This window comes from Netta rufina (genome assembly GCF_964035555.1).
Source record: "Netta rufina genome assembly, chromosome: 9".
NCBI classification, from domain to species: Eukaryota; Metazoa; Chordata; class Aves; order Anseriformes; family Anatidae; genus Netta; species Netta rufina.
The window spans coordinates 9900716-9919076 of record NC_140132.1 but is presented as its reverse complement, the minus strand read 5'-3'; the positions used below and the strand labels follow the sequence as shown (position 1 = coordinate 9919076).

The 18361-nt window shown below is 42.6% G+C and overlaps 1 protein-coding gene across 1 annotated transcript; it reads left to right on the top strand.

Moving 5' to 3' along the window:
- Nucleotides 1–3035: 3035 nt before the first annotated feature.
- SAG (S-antigen visual arrestin) lies at nucleotides 3036–18341 on the top strand (the record flags this gene model as incomplete). The annotated part of the gene is made up of 14 exons (XM_084292370.1): nucleotides 3036–3170; nucleotides 3727–3787; nucleotides 3878–3922; nucleotides 4177–4370; nucleotides 5611–5670; nucleotides 6837–6904; nucleotides 7097–7232; nucleotides 7588–7672; nucleotides 8915–8987; nucleotides 9877–10014; nucleotides 10312–10389; nucleotides 11065–11088; nucleotides 11499–11563; nucleotides 18298–18341. Exons 1-14 carry the CDS (start codon nucleotides 3081–3083, stop codon nucleotides 18339–18341), a joined length of 1161 nt encoding a protein of 386 aa, XP_084148496.1. The 5' UTR covers nucleotides 3036–3080.
- Between the last annotated feature and the right edge of the window lie 20 nt (nucleotides 18342–18361).

Here is an 18361-nt window from a genome sequence, read left to right as displayed (position 1 = left end):
CTGCATTCATTTTTTTTATTTAATTTGTGTATAGGGGCCTCCAGATTCAGGCAAATGTTGGTGATCATTTGCACGAAGCAAGCTTGATCTGTGACCACAGGATTGTGGGCAGTGGAGGGTGCTATTCGGGCTGGCAAATGGCAAGGGCATGACATGATGTTTGTAATCAAATTAAGAGATGCAGCCCAGAGAAAAGCTACAGCTGTTCATGGAGCTTGCAAAACAAAAACTGCATGCTGTGTAGAATATCAAGACCAAAATCACTTTGGGGCGGGGGGAGAGGGGGAGCATTCTTGGGACATTCATGAACAGTAAAGCTAAATTGATCAAAATTAAAGTTTGTGTGTCTTGCATCCTCAGTGCTGAGCTTCACTTTTTGCAAGCAAATTGGGGAAAGGAGGTGTACTAGCGAGCAATGTATTTCCCAACAGCAAGCCAATGGGGTGTTGGTGGAGCAGTAATAGATAAGCTGCCTAGTGATTGAATTAATATATCGTTCATAATGTTTGGCAGCCCTTTTAATGGCATGTGTTTATAGATAGTTTGTAAAACAGCAAACTAACTCCCTTTTTCATAAACAGCTCTCCTTTGTTTAGCTTCTTATCAGGCTGGGTGACTTGCAACCCTAGGAAGGAGAAGATAGAGGAAGAGCTTTAGAATAAAGCTGCTTTCAGTAACCACCCTGTTCTATGTAAGTCTGCAGTCTTACAAAGCATGTGATGATGACATTGTAGACCTGTTCATTGACGATCTGGGCTTCCTTAGGTAATGCTGTATGTTGCTGACTTAACCACTTTCCAGTTGAATCTTAGGCCAGGTACAATATTTGCTGTTGGAGGGGGATTAATTCTTGAAATCCTGGAAGGACGCAACTAGAGACGTGCTTTCAAATCCCCTACAAATTGTCTTCCTTCTTTGCTAAGAGGTTAGTGATTTTCTCTGGTCGATGGGAAGAAGCATAGGACACAACTGCGTGGAAAATTCATCTTTCTTCAGTGGTTTAAGAGTTCACGACTTTGTCCTGTGGCAGCTCCTGTGGCGTTCGGAACACAGCAAGGTATTTAATGTTATTTGATGGTTTGTTTTTTGGGTCTAGAGCGTGAATAGGGTGGCTGTTTGACCACAAATGATACTCCAGACTTGGAAAACCTACTTATATTTCATAAAATACAGATTCTCGAGCAGGTGTAATGCCTGCCTCTGATCTCCACCTTACAGTTCTTCAAGCGGTCTAAGGGACGTATTTGCTTTTTCTGCAGCGTAGAATTTGCAAATACGCTATAGAAACAGTTTCTACTCTTGAAACAGTTTTAAAATGGAAAAACAAGTAGGAAACCTGAATGGAGGAAAACTGCAAGCAGTGATACACAGTCAGACCAAAGTAGGCTGATCACAACAGTGTGCAGAAGGGAACAAATAAAACACGTGAAGCATCACCCTTTCCTGATGCTGCCTCTCAGCTTCAGTGTATTACAGGGTTAGGGTTGCACCTGGATCATCCTGTCCAACATATGTCAAAAACCTTTTCCCTCTCAATGTCTAATCCTGTGAATCTATTTACCTTGTTGATTTCTAGAGCCTTCTGCAGTAACGCACTGTACTCTTGTATCTTGTGTTATATGGGTAAAAGATTCATTTAATATTCAATTTACTGTCCACTTAATTGGATGTTGCTAGTTTTTGACTTAAGACCAAGTGAAAAAAGTCTCCATTTTGTGCCACTCAGGTTTTCTGCACCTCTTTTTTTGACATTTCTCCTGTCCTTTTGGTCCTTCTACTCACTTTTTTTTTTTTTTTCCCCTGAAGAACCTTATTCCAACTTTTTGCTTTGTTTTTCGGTGCAAGCTGTTCCTTATGCCCTGGTTATACTTGTTACCTTCCTGGGCAAGTAGCTGGGCTGTTATATTCTTAAGGTGCCTTCTGATTCAAATTCAACGATATTCTGAAAGTGGTGGCTTACGTTCAGTTCTGATTTAGGAAATTTACAGTGGTAAAGATGAGTTCTCATGTTGGGTTTGGTCTGACTCTTTACCAATGTATACCACCTTTCTGGGTCTGAGCATGCTGGCTCCAAGATGCTGATACATCAGGGGTTCTAAAATGGCATGAACAACATTATCTGTTATGCTCTTGGTTAATTTCCTAATAACTTTTCTGATTACGCCAAGGCTTTCTTCCTGCGTAGTAACAGCTCTGACTGTACATGTCAGACTAGTTGCATTTTCCTTGAGTGTAATACTTTGCACTTGCTGTCATAGAAGAATATTTGGTATTTTGGTGCATATCTGGTCTCTTTCATAATGCACTCCTCCAACTTAGCACAGACAACTTTTTGACAATCAAAGGTGGTTTTCTATTTGTGGGCAGACTATTTGTTCCTTATCTAGGCTTTTTTGCATTCATTCAAGACTACGTTCAATAGCAAATGTCCCAGGTCAGATGCTGCTGTGCCATTGTCTACTTGCAATGGTGAAAATTTGAAAAACCCAGAAAGTAGCCAAAACTCACATGCGCTGATATTATTTCCTAGATTTTATTCAATTGACTGAGATTGAACTTTCTTCTTATCTCAATTTAGAGCCTCTGATGACAAATCTTGATGTACCTTCCGAAAACTGAAGTACTTTGTGTTGATCAGATTACCTTTACCTTTACTCTTGCAGACTTTTTCACAAACTGTGTCTCTACAAATCCCTGTAAAGGCCAAGCTATCTCTCTCTTACTCCCATATATTTTCGGTTGGTCTACTGAATTTTTGAATTTGACTTAAAAATGAGTTCTAGGTCTTCTGTAATGTTTCTGAAGAGCTGTTTTTAAATAGATTTCATTTTAGCAGTTCCTTGTTGTTGTTTGTTTGTTTGTTTTTAAAAAAAGCCCACCATCTGTGCTGTACTTGAATACCCATTCAAATAGTCCATTTGGTGAACGGTACCATGGGAGTAGAATGCTGTAACCACCAGGTGTAATTACAGTTTTATCTCATCCACATATCCTTTTTTTTTCCCCCTCTGAAATTTCTCCCAGGACCCTTTGGGGCAGAAAAGCTTCATTCGTCCACGGTCACAAACCCATCTTTGGCCATGAGCTGCCCTGAGTCTCAAAAGACAGGGAAGAATGCTGGTTCCCCCCCAAAACAAGTTATCTTCAAAAAAAGCAGCCGTGACAAAGCTGTAAGTACCATAATAATGGGTCTAAGTAGGTATGGATTTCAGTTGTAGTCAGGCTGGAGACATTACAAATCTTTCCTGCCCTTTCTTTTTTTTTTTTTTTTTTTTTTCCTCTGAAGAAGGACCATGATCCATGTTTAGTGCTAAATTTGAAAACACGATGTAAAACAAGTTAACAGTAGGTCTTGCATAGGAAGGCAGCTTCCCTCTCACTCTTTCTAGGTTGTACTCCTGCTGGTAAATGTTTAAAACAAAGCTGATGCACTATGTTTCTGATAGCATAAAAAATCTTTAAATCCATAGTTCTTTATCCCATCCCAGGAGTATTTCTGTTGTTCTTCTACACATTAGGCCCTCTCTTCTGAAGTCCTGAAACATGTGAATAGCAATATTGTCTTTTGGGGATTGCATGTTTGTTGGGAAAAAAAGTAAAAGTTTAAAATGGAATGGTTCTCTAGAAGATTTCCAGCGCCACACCATGTTTTCCGTTCTGCCCATCCACCCCCTGTCCAAATCATCAACACTTTGAACTTCAACCATGTGCTACTTCTCCCTACAGCTGACCATCTACCTGGGAAAGCGTGACTTTGTTGACAACATGGGGACTGTGGAACCTGTAGGTAAGTCCACAAGCTTACATGCTATCCTTTCTGCTCTCTTAACCCTGATTATCCTCTGGTAATCTTTTTTTTTTTTTTCCTTTCTTTCAGATGGTGTTGTATTGATAGATCCTACAATGCTCAAGGGGAAACAAGGTTTGAGAGTTTATGCAACATACGTGTTGGAGATCGTACTGTTATAGCAATGCAAAATGGTTCTAATATAGCTTCCCCAATAAATGGGCTTCTTACTCAACGTTACATATGTTCTTGTACAATCCAGTTAGGATTCATACCACATATAACAGTGTTAAAATGGGTTTCCATGACTCTAGTGCAGGATTTTACTTCCCACCCTGGCTATGTTGTTAGCCTGCTGCATGCTTTACCTGTCATTTGCTTCTTTCCAGTGTATGTGACCCTGACCTGTGCTTTCCGGTATGGCCAGGAAGACATTGATATCATTGGCCTCACCTTCCGACGGGACCTGTACTTCTCTAGGGTCCAGCTGTACCCACATGCTGACAAGCCAGACTCTCTCACCCACTTGCAGGAATCCCTGTTAAAGAAGCTGGGGAAAAACGCCTATCCCTTTTTCTTTACAGTGAGTATCCTGTAAAAGCCTCTGACCCTCTCCTCCTTGTCTTTTATCACTGGGCTGTTGACACTCAGTGAGGGACTGAAGACAAGGATTAATATTAAGTTCATATTACGTGAGGCTCAAATTTTGAGGAAAAGGCAAGGTTTTGTTTTGTTTTGTTTTGTTTGTTTGTTTTTTGTTTGTTTGTTTTTGTTGTTACCAAGTGGTAAACTGCAAGAATATCCAAACTGTCCTAACTGTGTGAAATGTACTTGTAAGAGGCAAGGAGTTTTGCAATGGCTTTATGCTAGCTGCAGCTCTAAATATGCATGTCTTCCCAATGCTGGGGAGCTGGAATACTTTATACCATTGCCACGTTGCTTACAAAGGAAGTATCAAGTTCTTTCTTTAAAAAAATATATTAAAAAAAAAAGTTTTTTTTTTTCAATCAAACAAACAAATGAAAAGCTTGTTACCAGACATTGCACACAGCTTATTGCCAAATTCTGAATCTGACAGGATGTGTTTCCAGCACTTTCACTGACATGTCTGCCTTAGCATTCCTTAGGAAGATCCAGGCTTGAAAACCATATATTCTGAAATAACAATAAATAAGAATAAATAAGTCTTTGAATCTGCTCAGTGGATAGTTACCTGTCCTCTGTTGCTGACCACTCAAATACAACCCAGTGATCTCCAAACTGCTGGATTCTCTGATGGGATGTTGCACTCCACATCTCCATGAGCTGCTCTGCAGTCTTCCCAGCTGATGTCTGAAGTTGCTGGCCCTGCCTAGTCCAGAAACACTGGCTGGTGGCTGGCTGGTCTTTGTGGCTTTAGCCATGTTCCCAGAACAGAGAATGCTTTCTCAAGCTTCAAGCCCATGTGAGCAGTGATGACTGCTGGGAGCAAAGTTGATGATCCTGGGTGGGGAGCCACGTGTCACAGCTTCTAATCTGAGCTGTGCCTCTAGAGCTTAAATTTTAGCCCAGGAGCTTCATGTGTATGATTTTTTTATTTTTTTTTTTTTACTTTTTGTCAACTTTTTCTTGGCTCTTTATGTTTAACCCCTCTCTTCCACAAAGACTTTGTTACAGGGTTAGCATAAGGCTCAGCTTCTGTCTCAGCTGGAACTTCAAAGGACTGCTGTATTACTGCAAGTGGCCTGTTGTCCTTTTGTAAGCAGCAAGTTAATTAGAATATCACAGAGTTGGAAATCTGCTTAATATTGCTTTGGGTTATTTTTCTCTCCTTGTTCCCACAGTTCCCAGATTACCTGCCTTGTTCAGTCTGTTTGCAGCCTGCACCTCGTGATGTCGATAAGGTGAGAAAAATGGGACACTTGTGCTTATCATGGTTGAGGATGTATGGAAAACATCATGTGAATTTATTTGGCTAACTTGAGTAACTTGAATAAGTTGATACTGGGGTTTGTTGTGCTATGCCACCAATGTCAGGAACCTGACTTTTAAGAGCTACAGTGTGGGTCACAGAGTCGGAATTTAATTCCTCACAATAAGAAAAGAAATCTAGTTCAATAGCTGCAAGACTGTGCTAAATCTGCAATGCTTGTAATTTCATTAAGGGTACCACATGATTTGTGGGTTGGACACACATAAAATGACACACAAAAATGTCAGGCAGGCTTCTATTAGCATGTCAGTCACATGAGAGAAAAGGAGACCGAGTGCCTGAATTCTCACAGATCCCTATAAATAGCATGTGTTAAGATCTCCTTCTGAATTAAAACAAATACAGAAATGGGCTGTTTTACACATGTGTGTAAACAAAACAAAAGTCCTGGAGGAAAAAACACTGGATAATGAGATGTTCTGCAAGGTTTCTGACAGCATTTAAAATAGTCCTTTTGTACTTCCCGGGATGCTTCTCTGAACATCTGGGTTAGACTAAAACCAGGCAAGATGGGATGCAGGTTGTAGCATGCAGTGCCACAGGGACAAGCTACGTGTTTTGGAAGGATTGATATTGTAGCAAAATTTAATATATTTCTCTGAAGTTATCTGGGACTCTTGCAGATGTCCCATGGCAGTGTTGAAGACGACTTAAAGCAAAGATCAGCTTGGTCTGATCACTCTCAGCCCTTAGACACCAGGAAGTAAGAAGCTTGACCCCAGTCAGGTATTGGCATTACAAAGCAAATTCAGAAACTCAGGGTGGAGTGAAGAGCCTTGCAGGCTGGTCAGTGTTATCTCCTGTAGCATGCTGTGACCTCTACAACAGTGCTCTCACAGAAAGCCTTTTAGTAGTAGGGATGTCATTTGTCAGAGGTTGGGAACTAAGCCTTATTTATCAAAAGGAGCATGGAATAGGTGAGTGCTGCCACACCAGTTAGCAAGGGTTTGTTACAATGGTTGGAGGCCAGAAGAATTTGCAGTTGGCAGGAATCTGCCAGTTTCTAGTGTACAGGAAGATGTTTGAACATCTGCAGATGTTCTTGGCTCGTTACACTGATTTCTTTCTCTCTGGCAGAGCTGTGGGGTGGACTTCGAGGTGAAAGCTTTCTCAACAGAAAATGTGGAAGAGAGAATTCATAAGAGGTAATAAAATACATGTGTCTGTCTGTCTTCAGCTGTTCTCTCTTAAAGAGTGTCAGAATGTTCAATAATGCACCGTGGTTGCTTGTTCAGCTTTGTTCCACTTGTCAGTGGACTTCCTGAGCATAAGCACGTGAGTGCAAAACTCCTGCCTCTGCCAAGCACAACGTACCTGTTGTCTTTGCTGCTTCTCAGGAACTCTGCACGCCTATTGATCCGAAAGGTGCAATATGCTCCAGAACAGCCAGGACCCCAACCTTGTGCAGAGACCACGTGGCAATTCTTCATGTCCAACAAGCCGTTACACTTGAAAGCTTGCCTCAGTAAAGAGGTGAGGAGTTTGCCCCTGGGGTATGGACATCATAGTATTTCAATACCAATATGCGTTTTGCTGCCTGAAGCAGCTATTTTGTGTGTTACCCAGACTCTCTCAGCTGAGACTGACTTGCCTTACCACTGGACGGTTTTAATGTAGCTTTCGTCAGTAGCTACTGGCTGGGGGAGCCTGGGACACTATTATCAGCCATTTGAGGCAAAATCATTGAAAGAAGGGTCATGAGTCCTTGGGAAGGGTCACCTTGCCTTATCTGGTCTCTGTGAAGGAGATTGAATTTGTGTGGACTGGAGTGGTATAGGGCCTGGGAGAAGCCTCCTGCCTGGGTTTCTGAGCACTGAATTCCTCCTAGGTGTACTACCATGGCGAGCCCATTCCAGTCACTATCACAGTCACCAACAGCACAGAGAAAACCGTGAAGAAGATCAAAGTCACGGGTAAGTTTTTACTGTTATTTAGGATTCTCTTAGGAATCCAAGATTCTTTGGTGGGAGGGCTGAAAGAGCAAGAATTTAGTGCTTGTAACTACTTAAGCAGGCAGCATGGGGTGCGTCAGGAATTTGTTTAATCCACCCTCTCTGTTGCTGTTTCTTTGCTGCTGTTCATCAAGTGAAACACTGCAGCCTTTTTCCTGACTCATGGTTACTTGCATGGCTTAATTTCAGGCATCTGTATGTACAATCTAAGCAGGAAGGGACGAACACTTACGGTAAGCAAGGCAGGCGCTGTGGGGTAATCTACCTCTTTGGGAGGCTGGTGGGAAGAGCTCCCCGGTCAGTGGGATGCTAACAGTAAGTGTGCCTAGGTTGTGTACAGCTTTGCCTGGGGCTTCAGAAATGTTTGGCAATATGAGGAATGGCCGCTCTGCCAGTGATGGTGTAATTCCTCCTGAGGAAGCTGAGGGCAGGGCCTGAGTTTCAGAGGAGTTTCAGTACTGCCTGTGCTTTATTTGTAGGACTGCTTGTTTTCGTCCCACAAACCCTGTTGCTCTCGGGCCTGGGGAAGACAATCTGAGAAACAAAGGATGAGAGAGAGAAAAGAAAGCAGGAAAGGAACAAAGTAGCTGAGGGTTTTGTAGCCAATTCAGTGCCAGTCTTACATGCACTGTCTAGTAACTCCCAAATAATTTTTTAGGTTGGCACACATCTGCCTGTCTTAAAAAGACTTTGTTGTTTCGGATTCTCCCATCAGTGTTTCAGTCAAAACTACTATGTCCTTTCTGGTGTTAGATTAGGATTGGAGAATACAAACCACTTGTTGCCACAGGGTCCTGACTGTAGTTTGGTATCCTGTCTGCTTGATACTGGCATCTCATGAATGCAAATGCATAGGCTATAGAAACGCAAGAGATACCAGTGACCAGAGGTGAAAGCAGACACACTTAGAGAGGGAGATCTTCATAATGGAAAGAGCAGGCTCCCCTAGGAAACCATGAGCTGCTGACTTTGTCATCTGCAAATCAAGGCTGGATGTGTTTCAGGCAAGACAGAGACCAGCAACACACAAGTGGCCAATGTCTATCCAGATCAGGCTTCCTGACCTGGTGGTCCCTTCAGGCTCTAAATGTATGGATTTTTCTGCTGTCTTCGTGTTTTCCACTCCTGAGATTCAGTGGGGCAGCTATGCTGTTTCTGATTCGTACGCACAACTAATTGTCCCTTTTCTTCTTTCTCACCAAGTGGAGCAGGTTGCCAATGTGGTTTTATACTCCAGTGACTACTACACAAAAGTGGTGGCTGCTGAGGAAGCACAGTGAGTGAATATTCTGCTTATCCATGCTTGCTATACTCCTTCCTTCCTCTTAATTACCCTCCTCAGTTACGGGAGGTGCTCCTAACCGTAGTCTGGCAGTTGCTGGCCGTTACAGTGCTCTCTTTGCCTTTGTGTGTGTGTCTTGACACCAGCCGTAGTCGATGCAGCTGCTCTCCTTTTTGTATAGCCAGCAGATACCCTTCTCCTTTTTTCAGAGATCGGGGGAGGCTGCAGAAAAGCTGTTTTGTTTGAAGAGTAATTACCTACTAGAAATGCTTAGCAGGGCCTATGTAGGGTTCTCCATTGGTTGAAACCTTTAAAGGGAGCTGCAACATTTTTCTGTGCTGCTGTTTGCCTGGAAATGCTGGATGCATTTGTGCTTGGTGTCAGTCTTTTTCACAACACTTCACTTGGTTTCTGCTGGCCTTAGCTCACAAAAACCTCGGGGACTGTTGATGGTGTGGAGAACCCCTTGCTGTTATGCCTTGCAGGGTGTTGGCAGTGCAGCGTTGAACTTTGCTCTGTGAGGAGGGTTGGGTACACCCATACATTTTGTATTTTATTTTTTTCTCTGTATCTTGGGGGCATCTTTTCCTTTTTGTACCGGTCTTCTAAACTTGGATTCATTTTGTCCAAATGTAGAGGTCTGCAGCGTAGTTTGACCTACTTCTAGATGTATGCCTTAATGTGAAATTAATGATTTTCTGCAAATGCTTGTTTGATTATGAAGGAAACTTTTCTGACTAGTTCAGATGTAGACATCTAAATCTGGACAGATAAATACGGCTCCTTGTGGATGGCTTTGTAATCTGCTCTGAAATTACCCTAGTTGGGTTTGTAAGGCAGATCAGAGTGTATTGCTTTCCCTCTCACCTCTCTTTATTTTCAGGGAGAAGGTGCAGCCAAACAGCAGCCTGACCAAGACACTGACAGTTTTGCCCTTGCTAGCAAATAACCGGCAGACCCGGGAAATAGCCCTGGATGGAAAGCTAAAGGATGAGGACACCAACTTGGCTTCTAGTACCATGTGAGTGGTTTTAAGCGGTCCCAACTGGTAAAGGGTGTAAAGAAGAGGGGGGAATGGAGGGAACTGAACTATCAGATGTTTGTACCTGTCCTGATGGGTCCATCTGATTGCACGACCTACCCATCATAGCCGTTCAGGCTAAAGTGTGATCACAGATCTGGAGAGGTATTGGCTGTCCCTAAGGCTCTTCTGCTCCATCGTTTTTGGGAGAACGAAATGTTCATCTGGTTCTTATTCCTGCCACGTACTGCTGCTCTGTAGCCATACTGCCTAACACCTCTTTGTTTTCTCTGGTAGTATTAAGGATGGAATAGACAAGACAGTGATGGGGATTCTCGTTTCCTACAAGGTCCGAGTGAAGCTCACTGTTTCAGGGTAAGAGTACCAGACTTCTTGCTACATCTGTTTAGAGTTAGGAGAGGGAAGTGTGTGTACCCCACTGACTAGTGGGGAGAAGGTGGGACACTCCACCATGAGAAAGGGTGTATGTTGTAGGGATATTAGGTTAACTCTAAAGCATGAACTTCCTTGAAATTGTATATTTCTGGCCTAAAAAAAAAAAAAGTTTTCTTGAGCCAGAGGTGTTGGATTACTTTCCTTACGTATAGAAAGCTAAGCTTTTTTTTTTTCTTTTTAAGGAAAGCTATGGTAAGACTTTGGCCACATGACCAGAGGTTGAATTAGGAACCTGTGGCTTGCAATACAATTTTATTTCATTGCTATAATTTTTAGTTTGTGAAGGCATAAGTGAAACTGTGTGAACCTTTGTTGGTGCTTTTGTTCTCCCAGAGCAGAAGGTAGGAGCAAAGGAGCCTTCCTAACACTTGGTCAGGGGTTCAGGAACTTACTCTTTCACCGTGGGAAGGGTATGAAAAATGAAAGTCACTTTTTTTTAAAAACAAGTGTATTTGGAGGTTAAGCTTTGAGGCAAGTAAGAATATACGAGGGAGGTGATCTCAATAGTCCACCAGTAAAACACTGTTTGCTAGAGTACCAAAGTGGGAAGGCATTCATTAAATATGCTTATATATTTCTTGTCTTCTTCCATAGTATGCTGGGAGACTTCACCTCCAGGTAAGCATCCTCTTTTCAGACCATGTAGCCATAGCACTTAATTCGTCTTCTTACCCTCTTACTCTCCTTCCCACCTCCCTAACTATTCCCTAAGCTGATTGAAATAAGAAATATGCAAGTTCAGCTGTGAAAACGATGCAGTTGCAAAAATGCATCAAATTTACATGCACGCAATGTTCAGCACGTAATAAACCCAGCTTGTTAGGGTGGATATGCATGTGTTTTGTGTTTCTTTTTTTTGTGCAGAAATCTGAGCTTAACTCTTTTTGAAGGGGGAGTTAGGATTAGAAAAAAGATGAAAGAATGAGTAAATTTGGAGTTGAAGGTTTGGGCTGGCCTGAGCTGGGAGGGAGACTGAACCAGGCATGACTGGGGCTGTGGATCTGACACATTCTCTCTTCTCCCCAAAGTGAGGTGGGCACAGAGCTGCCGTTCCGTCTCATGCACCCTAAACCTGAGGAAAAGAACCCAGCAGGTCAGTTGTGTCTCATTTTTGCCTGTTTTATTGTCTCAGATAAGTTCTTACCATTGCTAGGCTTGCAGACATTTAGCCTTCAGTGTCTGGAAGCCGGCACTGGGGGCTGCTGCATGTGTGTGGGAGAGAAAACCTCAAGGCACAGTGTAAGAGGGAGAAGGGATGCTGAGATGGAATAAGATAGAAGTGGGTCATGTTCCCTTTGTCTTTCATCTGTGGAATCACAACTGAAAGCACAGGGACTCAAGGAAGCACAGCACAGTTAAATCTCATGACTACTGTGCAAAATGCCCTGGATGCAGCTGTCAGCAGTTCCTATCCAGATTCTAATATAGCAAATGAGAATGTTGCAGAAAATGCCCAAGATATGCAACACTACAAAAAGCAAAATATTTCTAAGCAATGTTATAAGGTGATAAAACCACTGGGGATTTTACAGTGTCTCTATTATGTTTACATGGCATTGGCCACAGTGTCTGAGGTGTGGCCTTTAAGTTCAGTTTCTGTGTATAGGTATTTGAGAGGAATGTCTCTTCAGAATCAGGTCAATAAACACAAAGTGTGACAACTTTAAAGCTGGCAGGGATCCTGCCTGAAGGTTAACAACCAACTCACTGTCTTGGTTGCTTGTTTAAAAAATAAATAAATAAATATATCATGGTACAATGTAAGGAGCTACCTTTTCCAGGGAATATTAAATCTTAGGAGTGGATGCCAAGTCTTTAGGTTGTCTTGAGCGTTTGTCTTCCTGCTTCCTCAGTTCCTGACTGGCTCTGTTCTGTAATGGTGAACCTATGGAAACTGCAAGGTGCTTACACTAAATCAGAAGTTCCTGTGCAGCATCCGGGGCAGCTATTGAGCACAAATATTATGCCAGCTTTCGCTGTTGGGATTGTTCTGTATGAGTCACCTTGTCCTGCCATCTGTGTTTGGATGGAGTTGTGTAGGCTTCAAACATAAAACCAGGACTGCTTCTGCACTGCATTTTTTTTTTTTTCCCCATTCGTCTAAAACTTACCTAAAGCCTCTGTATATAAGAACACAACTACTAGAAGATGGAGGAGCCTATGAAAGGAGTTACCCGGGATAAGTTCTGTGTTCTGTACTGGAAGCATTAGAAAGGGGTGATTTAGTCCCTGTTGTGTTAAATGGGTTGCATTAAACACAGCAAAGCCAGCTGGACAAAAAAAGGTGATTCTCCCACTGTATTTGGTGGTGGTGCAGCCTCACCTTGAATATTGTGTACAGTTCTGGCTCCACAACATAAAAAGGATTTTAAGCATCCAGAGGGGGGGCAACAAAGCTGGCAAAAGGGCTGGAAGACAGGTCCTGTGAGGTGAGGCTGGACACTTGAGTTGTCTAGTCTGGAGAAAAGAAGGCTAGCAGGCAACCTCATTGCTCTCTGCAGCTCCGTGGGGAGGGGAAGCAGAGAGGGAGGTGCCGGTTTCTTCTCATCGATAACTGATGAAAGAATGTGAGGGAATGGCATGGAGCTGCACCAGAGGAGATTCAGATTGGACATTAGGAAAAAAAATCTGTAATATGAGGGTGGTCAAACACAGGAATAAGCTCCCCAGCAAAGTGGTGCTTGCCCCATGACTCTCGCTATACAGCTGTATGCAGACTGCATCTGCTTCCAGAAATCAGGTCCTCAGGGCTGGTCTCTAGGGCTCTTAAAGTTGGACCACGCTGGGGGAAGCTGCCGTGGGGCAAATGCTGCTGTTGGCACAGCTGTGCCTGTGCCGTGGGCTTCTGCTCCGTGTTGTAGGCTGGCAAATCTCTGCCAGCAAATCACTGAGATTGCTGCTCGCTTAAGTGGGGACTCGTGGTAGGAGAGCGGCTTTGGAAAGGGTCTTCGTGGCTGTTCTGATAGCTTGCACGTACTGAAGTATTTCCATCACACTTTCCTGCAGGAATTCCCCAGCCTACAAGCTTGGTGAAGGCCAGGGACCTTTTTGGTGCTGGTGGCCCCAGGAAAGGTGGCTGGTGAGGGCCATCTAGTGTCCACAGGGAGCCTCGCGTGGTAGAGGTGCTGGGGGAGGCAGCTCAGGGCTGCAAAAGTCTGGAGCTTTCATGGATCCAGAGAAAAGCTTGAAAACGTTAAACAAGGACTATTTAGAGGCTCAATTTATTACTATTTAGGGAACTGTAAAGAATTCTGTGTGTATTTTTAGAACGGTGTGGATTTTTTTGGACGTGACACCATGTTTCGGTGTTAATGCAACAACCCCATTTCTGTTTCCTGTGCTTCAGGCAGATCATTTTAGCAGAAGCATTTGTAGCTTGAGGAAGGATGGAAGTCAGTTCTCCCTTCGAAGAACACTTCGAAGGATGGCTGGTATACTCTTTTATGTAGTACACTCAAAAGGATGTGGGCAGAAGACTTATAAGGGAAATGGAAAACTTTTAATATTTCTCAGATCACTTCCCCCAACACATCCTCTTACCAAAGGTGCAGCCCACATACATGTATTGTTTACTACATCAAAGTCCTTCTAGGAGCTTTCTGTCAGAAGACAGCTGTGGTTTGTGCATTTTCTTCAGATGGAAATTGCAGGTTTCGGGTAACTCGAAAAAGAAATGCAGTTAGTTCCAGGAGCTATCCCATGGGAAAGCCCTACAAACAGTTAACTGGAGAAATAAATGCTCTCTCTTCAAACAAGAAAACTAACACAAAAGAAAATTTCTCTGAAGCCTGCGTAACTGATTTGAAAACTGTGCTGGAGTGTGGTGTCTCAGCTCATTACAGGGAATAAAAGAGCCTCCCGAGCGAAGATGGTAAACTAAAACTCTTACTGGCTTTCTGTGTCCTGTGCCTAATCACCGTTTCTAATTGTGAGTTCATGTTTTGGAGATGCAGTTTTTATTCTACCACCTTAGGTCATAAGCTCTGAAAAATCAGATGTGCTTCATTAGTGAAATGACATCCAATTTGGAATCGAGCAAAACAAGACTTAATTGCAGAGATGGAACTTCAGTAAACAATGTTTAGGCTCTTAAAGGCCCCACAAGATATAATTTTGTTTTGATGGCTTGTTCAGCAGCCTCTGCAATGGGTGTAGGCAAGGGTGCCTGCACAGGGAATTTTGAGATCACTTCTTATCTTCTTTTTCCATTCCTTTTTGTTTTTACTGATGAGTCAGTAACCAATTTGTCCATTGCACCTCCCTTCTTACTTGACTGTCACTTAGGTTGCAGCTGGGAGAAAGGAAAAGTCATGGCTACAGTGGAATTAGAAATGTCACATACTGTGACTTTATGGCTTATTCGTTGCAGAGGGGTAATATCCTTTTCTCTTTCCTAGCCGAAGTGATTTATGGCAAAAATAAATAAAACGTGTAGCATCGGTGTATTTAATTGTGCAGGGCTAACTTGAGTTTAGAGAACCTCAGAACGTCAGAAAAAAAATAAGCTTCACAAGAACACAGCTTTATTTTTGGGGGCCAAATGGGGGCAAGTGTGATCAGCTGCACTGTGCTTTATTTCACAGTATATTCTTTACCCTTTTTATTTGTCCGTCTGCTCTGAAGCAGTCATCCCTCAGTAAAAAACAGGTCTGTCAGTGCATGGCTCTTGCTGATCGCTTGCTCTTCCTTCTTGCTACCTTTCCTTTTCTGTGTTTATTTATAGCTTCCTTGTCTTGGACTTCTTGCAGGCCAGCATTTGCATGCTACATGTGTGCTATTTTTGTGAATGTTTTTGGACCCATGTGTTTCACAGAGGGTTATTTTTAGGCAAAGCAGCTCCTGTCACATTGGCAGCCTGTCTTTTCTGCCTGTTGACAAGAATGGATATAGATCTGTTTCTTTTAAAGATAGAGTCAAACTGGGCCATGTATCTTCATGCTTTCAAGATCTTTCCCTGTCAGCAGTCAGCCCAGCTCCTGCTGGGATTTTTTTTGAGGCTGTGCTCTTAGCGTGAGTTCTTTGGTCTGGGGTTTTCTTGCCCTTGTCTTGAGGTTTCACATTTTGTGGGCCTATGTCTTGTACACTGACCTTTGTTTTGGCTGTTATTCAACAAATAGTCATTTATCTGCTTCTTTGTTAAACTTGCATGAAAGGGTTCCTTCCAAGAAGCCCATAAATACCGTGTCCCTTTAACATTAACGTTGTTCCCACCCTGGACTGATATTGTAACTTTCAGAAATTAGTGACTTTTCAAAGGGCTTGAATGTCTTGAAATGTAAGATAACCTACTCTTTTTTTTTCCTTTTTTCTTTTCACCACGAAGCTAAAAGAGGTTAAAAGCAAGCTTATAATGAAAATTACCATATGTCACAACTTTAATTACATGGAGTCATTCCTGTGGCTGCATAATAAAAGCTTATAGAAAACCCTCTGCAGAGGGTATGATGACGTTCGGGAACCTCATCTGTCCTTGAACGCAGCCCCCTCCCATCCCAGCCCTCAAAATGATTGCTGGGATGCCAGTTAAAAATAAGGAGGAAAAAAAAAAAAAAAAAAAAAAAAGACAACCTATTTTCAGGTTCCTGAGACTTCTTCAATGTTTTAATGCTAAATAAGCCATGGGACAGCACGATAACCCTGTGGAGTGGACATAATTCCTCCTAGAGTGGTAATACAGACATTTAACAAGCCTATGGGGTGTAGTATAGCAGCCTGAAAGGAAAAGTGGTGTCCAGGTATCTGTGAATGTAATCTGACATATAAGCTATATGAGAAGTATTCCTATACTGCCACGCTAACTGTGTATTGATGCAGTAAGTATTTATCTGACAGAAAAGAACATGCCTTACCAAAGCAATACCTGTTTCTCCCCTCAGCCCATTCTGTAAAATCAACTTCAAACCACGCTGGTGGATGTTGCTCAGCTTTGCCCATATCATTAATGTCACTGTTCCCATAGTGACAAGTACACTCCAGAGAGGTGAAAGAGGGTGGACTATTTAAAGACTCTTAGTTGCAGGAAAATAAAATGACAACACTGCTTTATGTGTTGGAAACTTTAAAACTTCTAAACGTTTCATTTTAAATCAATTTGAATCAAGTATGGGTGCACTGAGACTTTCCAGACTTCATCTTGGCCTCTGTGAGTAGAGGAAGCTATCCTTTCCGAGTCCGGATAAATACTATCATGAACACTTTTACGTGATCCGTCCTTTGAGGCGTTTTGGCTACAGTGCCCTACTTGGCATGCTTGTAATGCTGACTTTTCCAGCAATGCTAATCACCACTTGTTGCCTTTGATTTCTGTGTGTTGTGGGTGGGAATTCTCCAGGTCACCCAATCACCGAGGCATCCCAAATCCCTGGTGACTTCTGGGGAACAATGGCTTTGGTGCACTTTGCTCCCTCACTTAAACTCATGAGAAATAAGCCAGTGAAGCAACTGTTTCTTGCTAAAGCTTAAGTAACTGTAAGAGCGAAACAATCCATGTTCCTGTTTCTTCACTGCAGTGTAGTCTGTTCTGCTTACTTCAGGCTGTGCTGAAACACCTTCCAAGGAATCCTACTAGCAAGCCTGAATGCTGTTTTGTTACAGTGTGGTTAGCAAAGATCCCATCAAAGGAACACCTTAAAGTCCCAGAGGTCTCGGGAGTATGTTTAGGCAAGGCTGAAATCAGGAGTATTGCTCCTCATGTGCATAATCTGCCTGATGAGAGGCCAGCTAATCTTTTCTGTATTGCAGCCTCTGTTTGATTTCAGTACCTTCATGCTTATTGAATGAGAACGTCTTCTCATCAGCTGGATGCTTAAAGCACAGTGACAGACCAATTAAGACTAAAGTCACGCAAGTGCTGTCATCTGAGAAGCGTGTGCACAGATGTTTCTCTCAGCTGTGACTGCTAGCAAGCATAAATTGGAAAAATTTGTTCATTTCTCAGCCCTTCTGATGTCTTAGCAGCATTGCTGGGGTGCTCTTCCATTTGGGAGATCAAGTTCTGCTTTGATGGGTGTGTGCACATACATGTTGACGCTTTCCAGAGTCCTTGTATTGCTGCAAATCCTGCTGCTTGTCACGGTTTTGTCTTGTTTACAAATATTTTGCTGTTTTTAGCATCCGTTGTTCTAACTATTTGCTGTATCTTTTTTCCTCCTTTACTGCGTGCTGATGACTGCAGGGAAGGATGGGTAAGTTTCTTTTAATGGTATTCACATTCTAGCTGCAGCTGTGCATTGCCTCTTTGAAAGCTCCTCAAAATTGCTCACAAATCCATAGGGTTCACAGAGCATGAGCTTAAAAAATTAATGTGGCTTGACAAGTTATTGCTATCAGTTGAACAGCAATGACCGACCATGTGAAAGTCGCTTGAGACCATGTTTTGCCTGACAGCTGGACAGAAAGAGATGTCTGTGGTCAGCTGACGCTCTGTAGTTTTAGGAACTCAATAGGTTCAACCATGTGCCTATATTTTAAGCACAGAAGAAATAAGGATGAAAGGTTTCACATTTTAATTCAAGACAAAGACCCTTTCAAGCTGCAGACTATTCAGCTAGCTGGAATGAGCATGGTTCGGTGCAGGAGTTTCATGAAAACCTCCTCAGTTTGTGTCCTGCTTTGTTCCATTCAACTGCTTTTCCTACTAGCTTTTAGAATAGCAGCAACAAAGTTAGTATGTGTGGGAATATGATCCAAATCCCTTTGGAGACAAAAGAAACATCACCAGAGACTGTTCCAGGCTTTTCTTCTTTCTCCAGCACGTTGCCTTCAGTGTACTGGTATAAAAAAAATGGCTGACATCATTTTGAAAGACCTGTGTTTCTTCCATTTCAGTGATGCAGAGATGGTATTTGAGGAGTTTGCTCGTCAACAGCTAAAAGATATGCCTGATGATGAA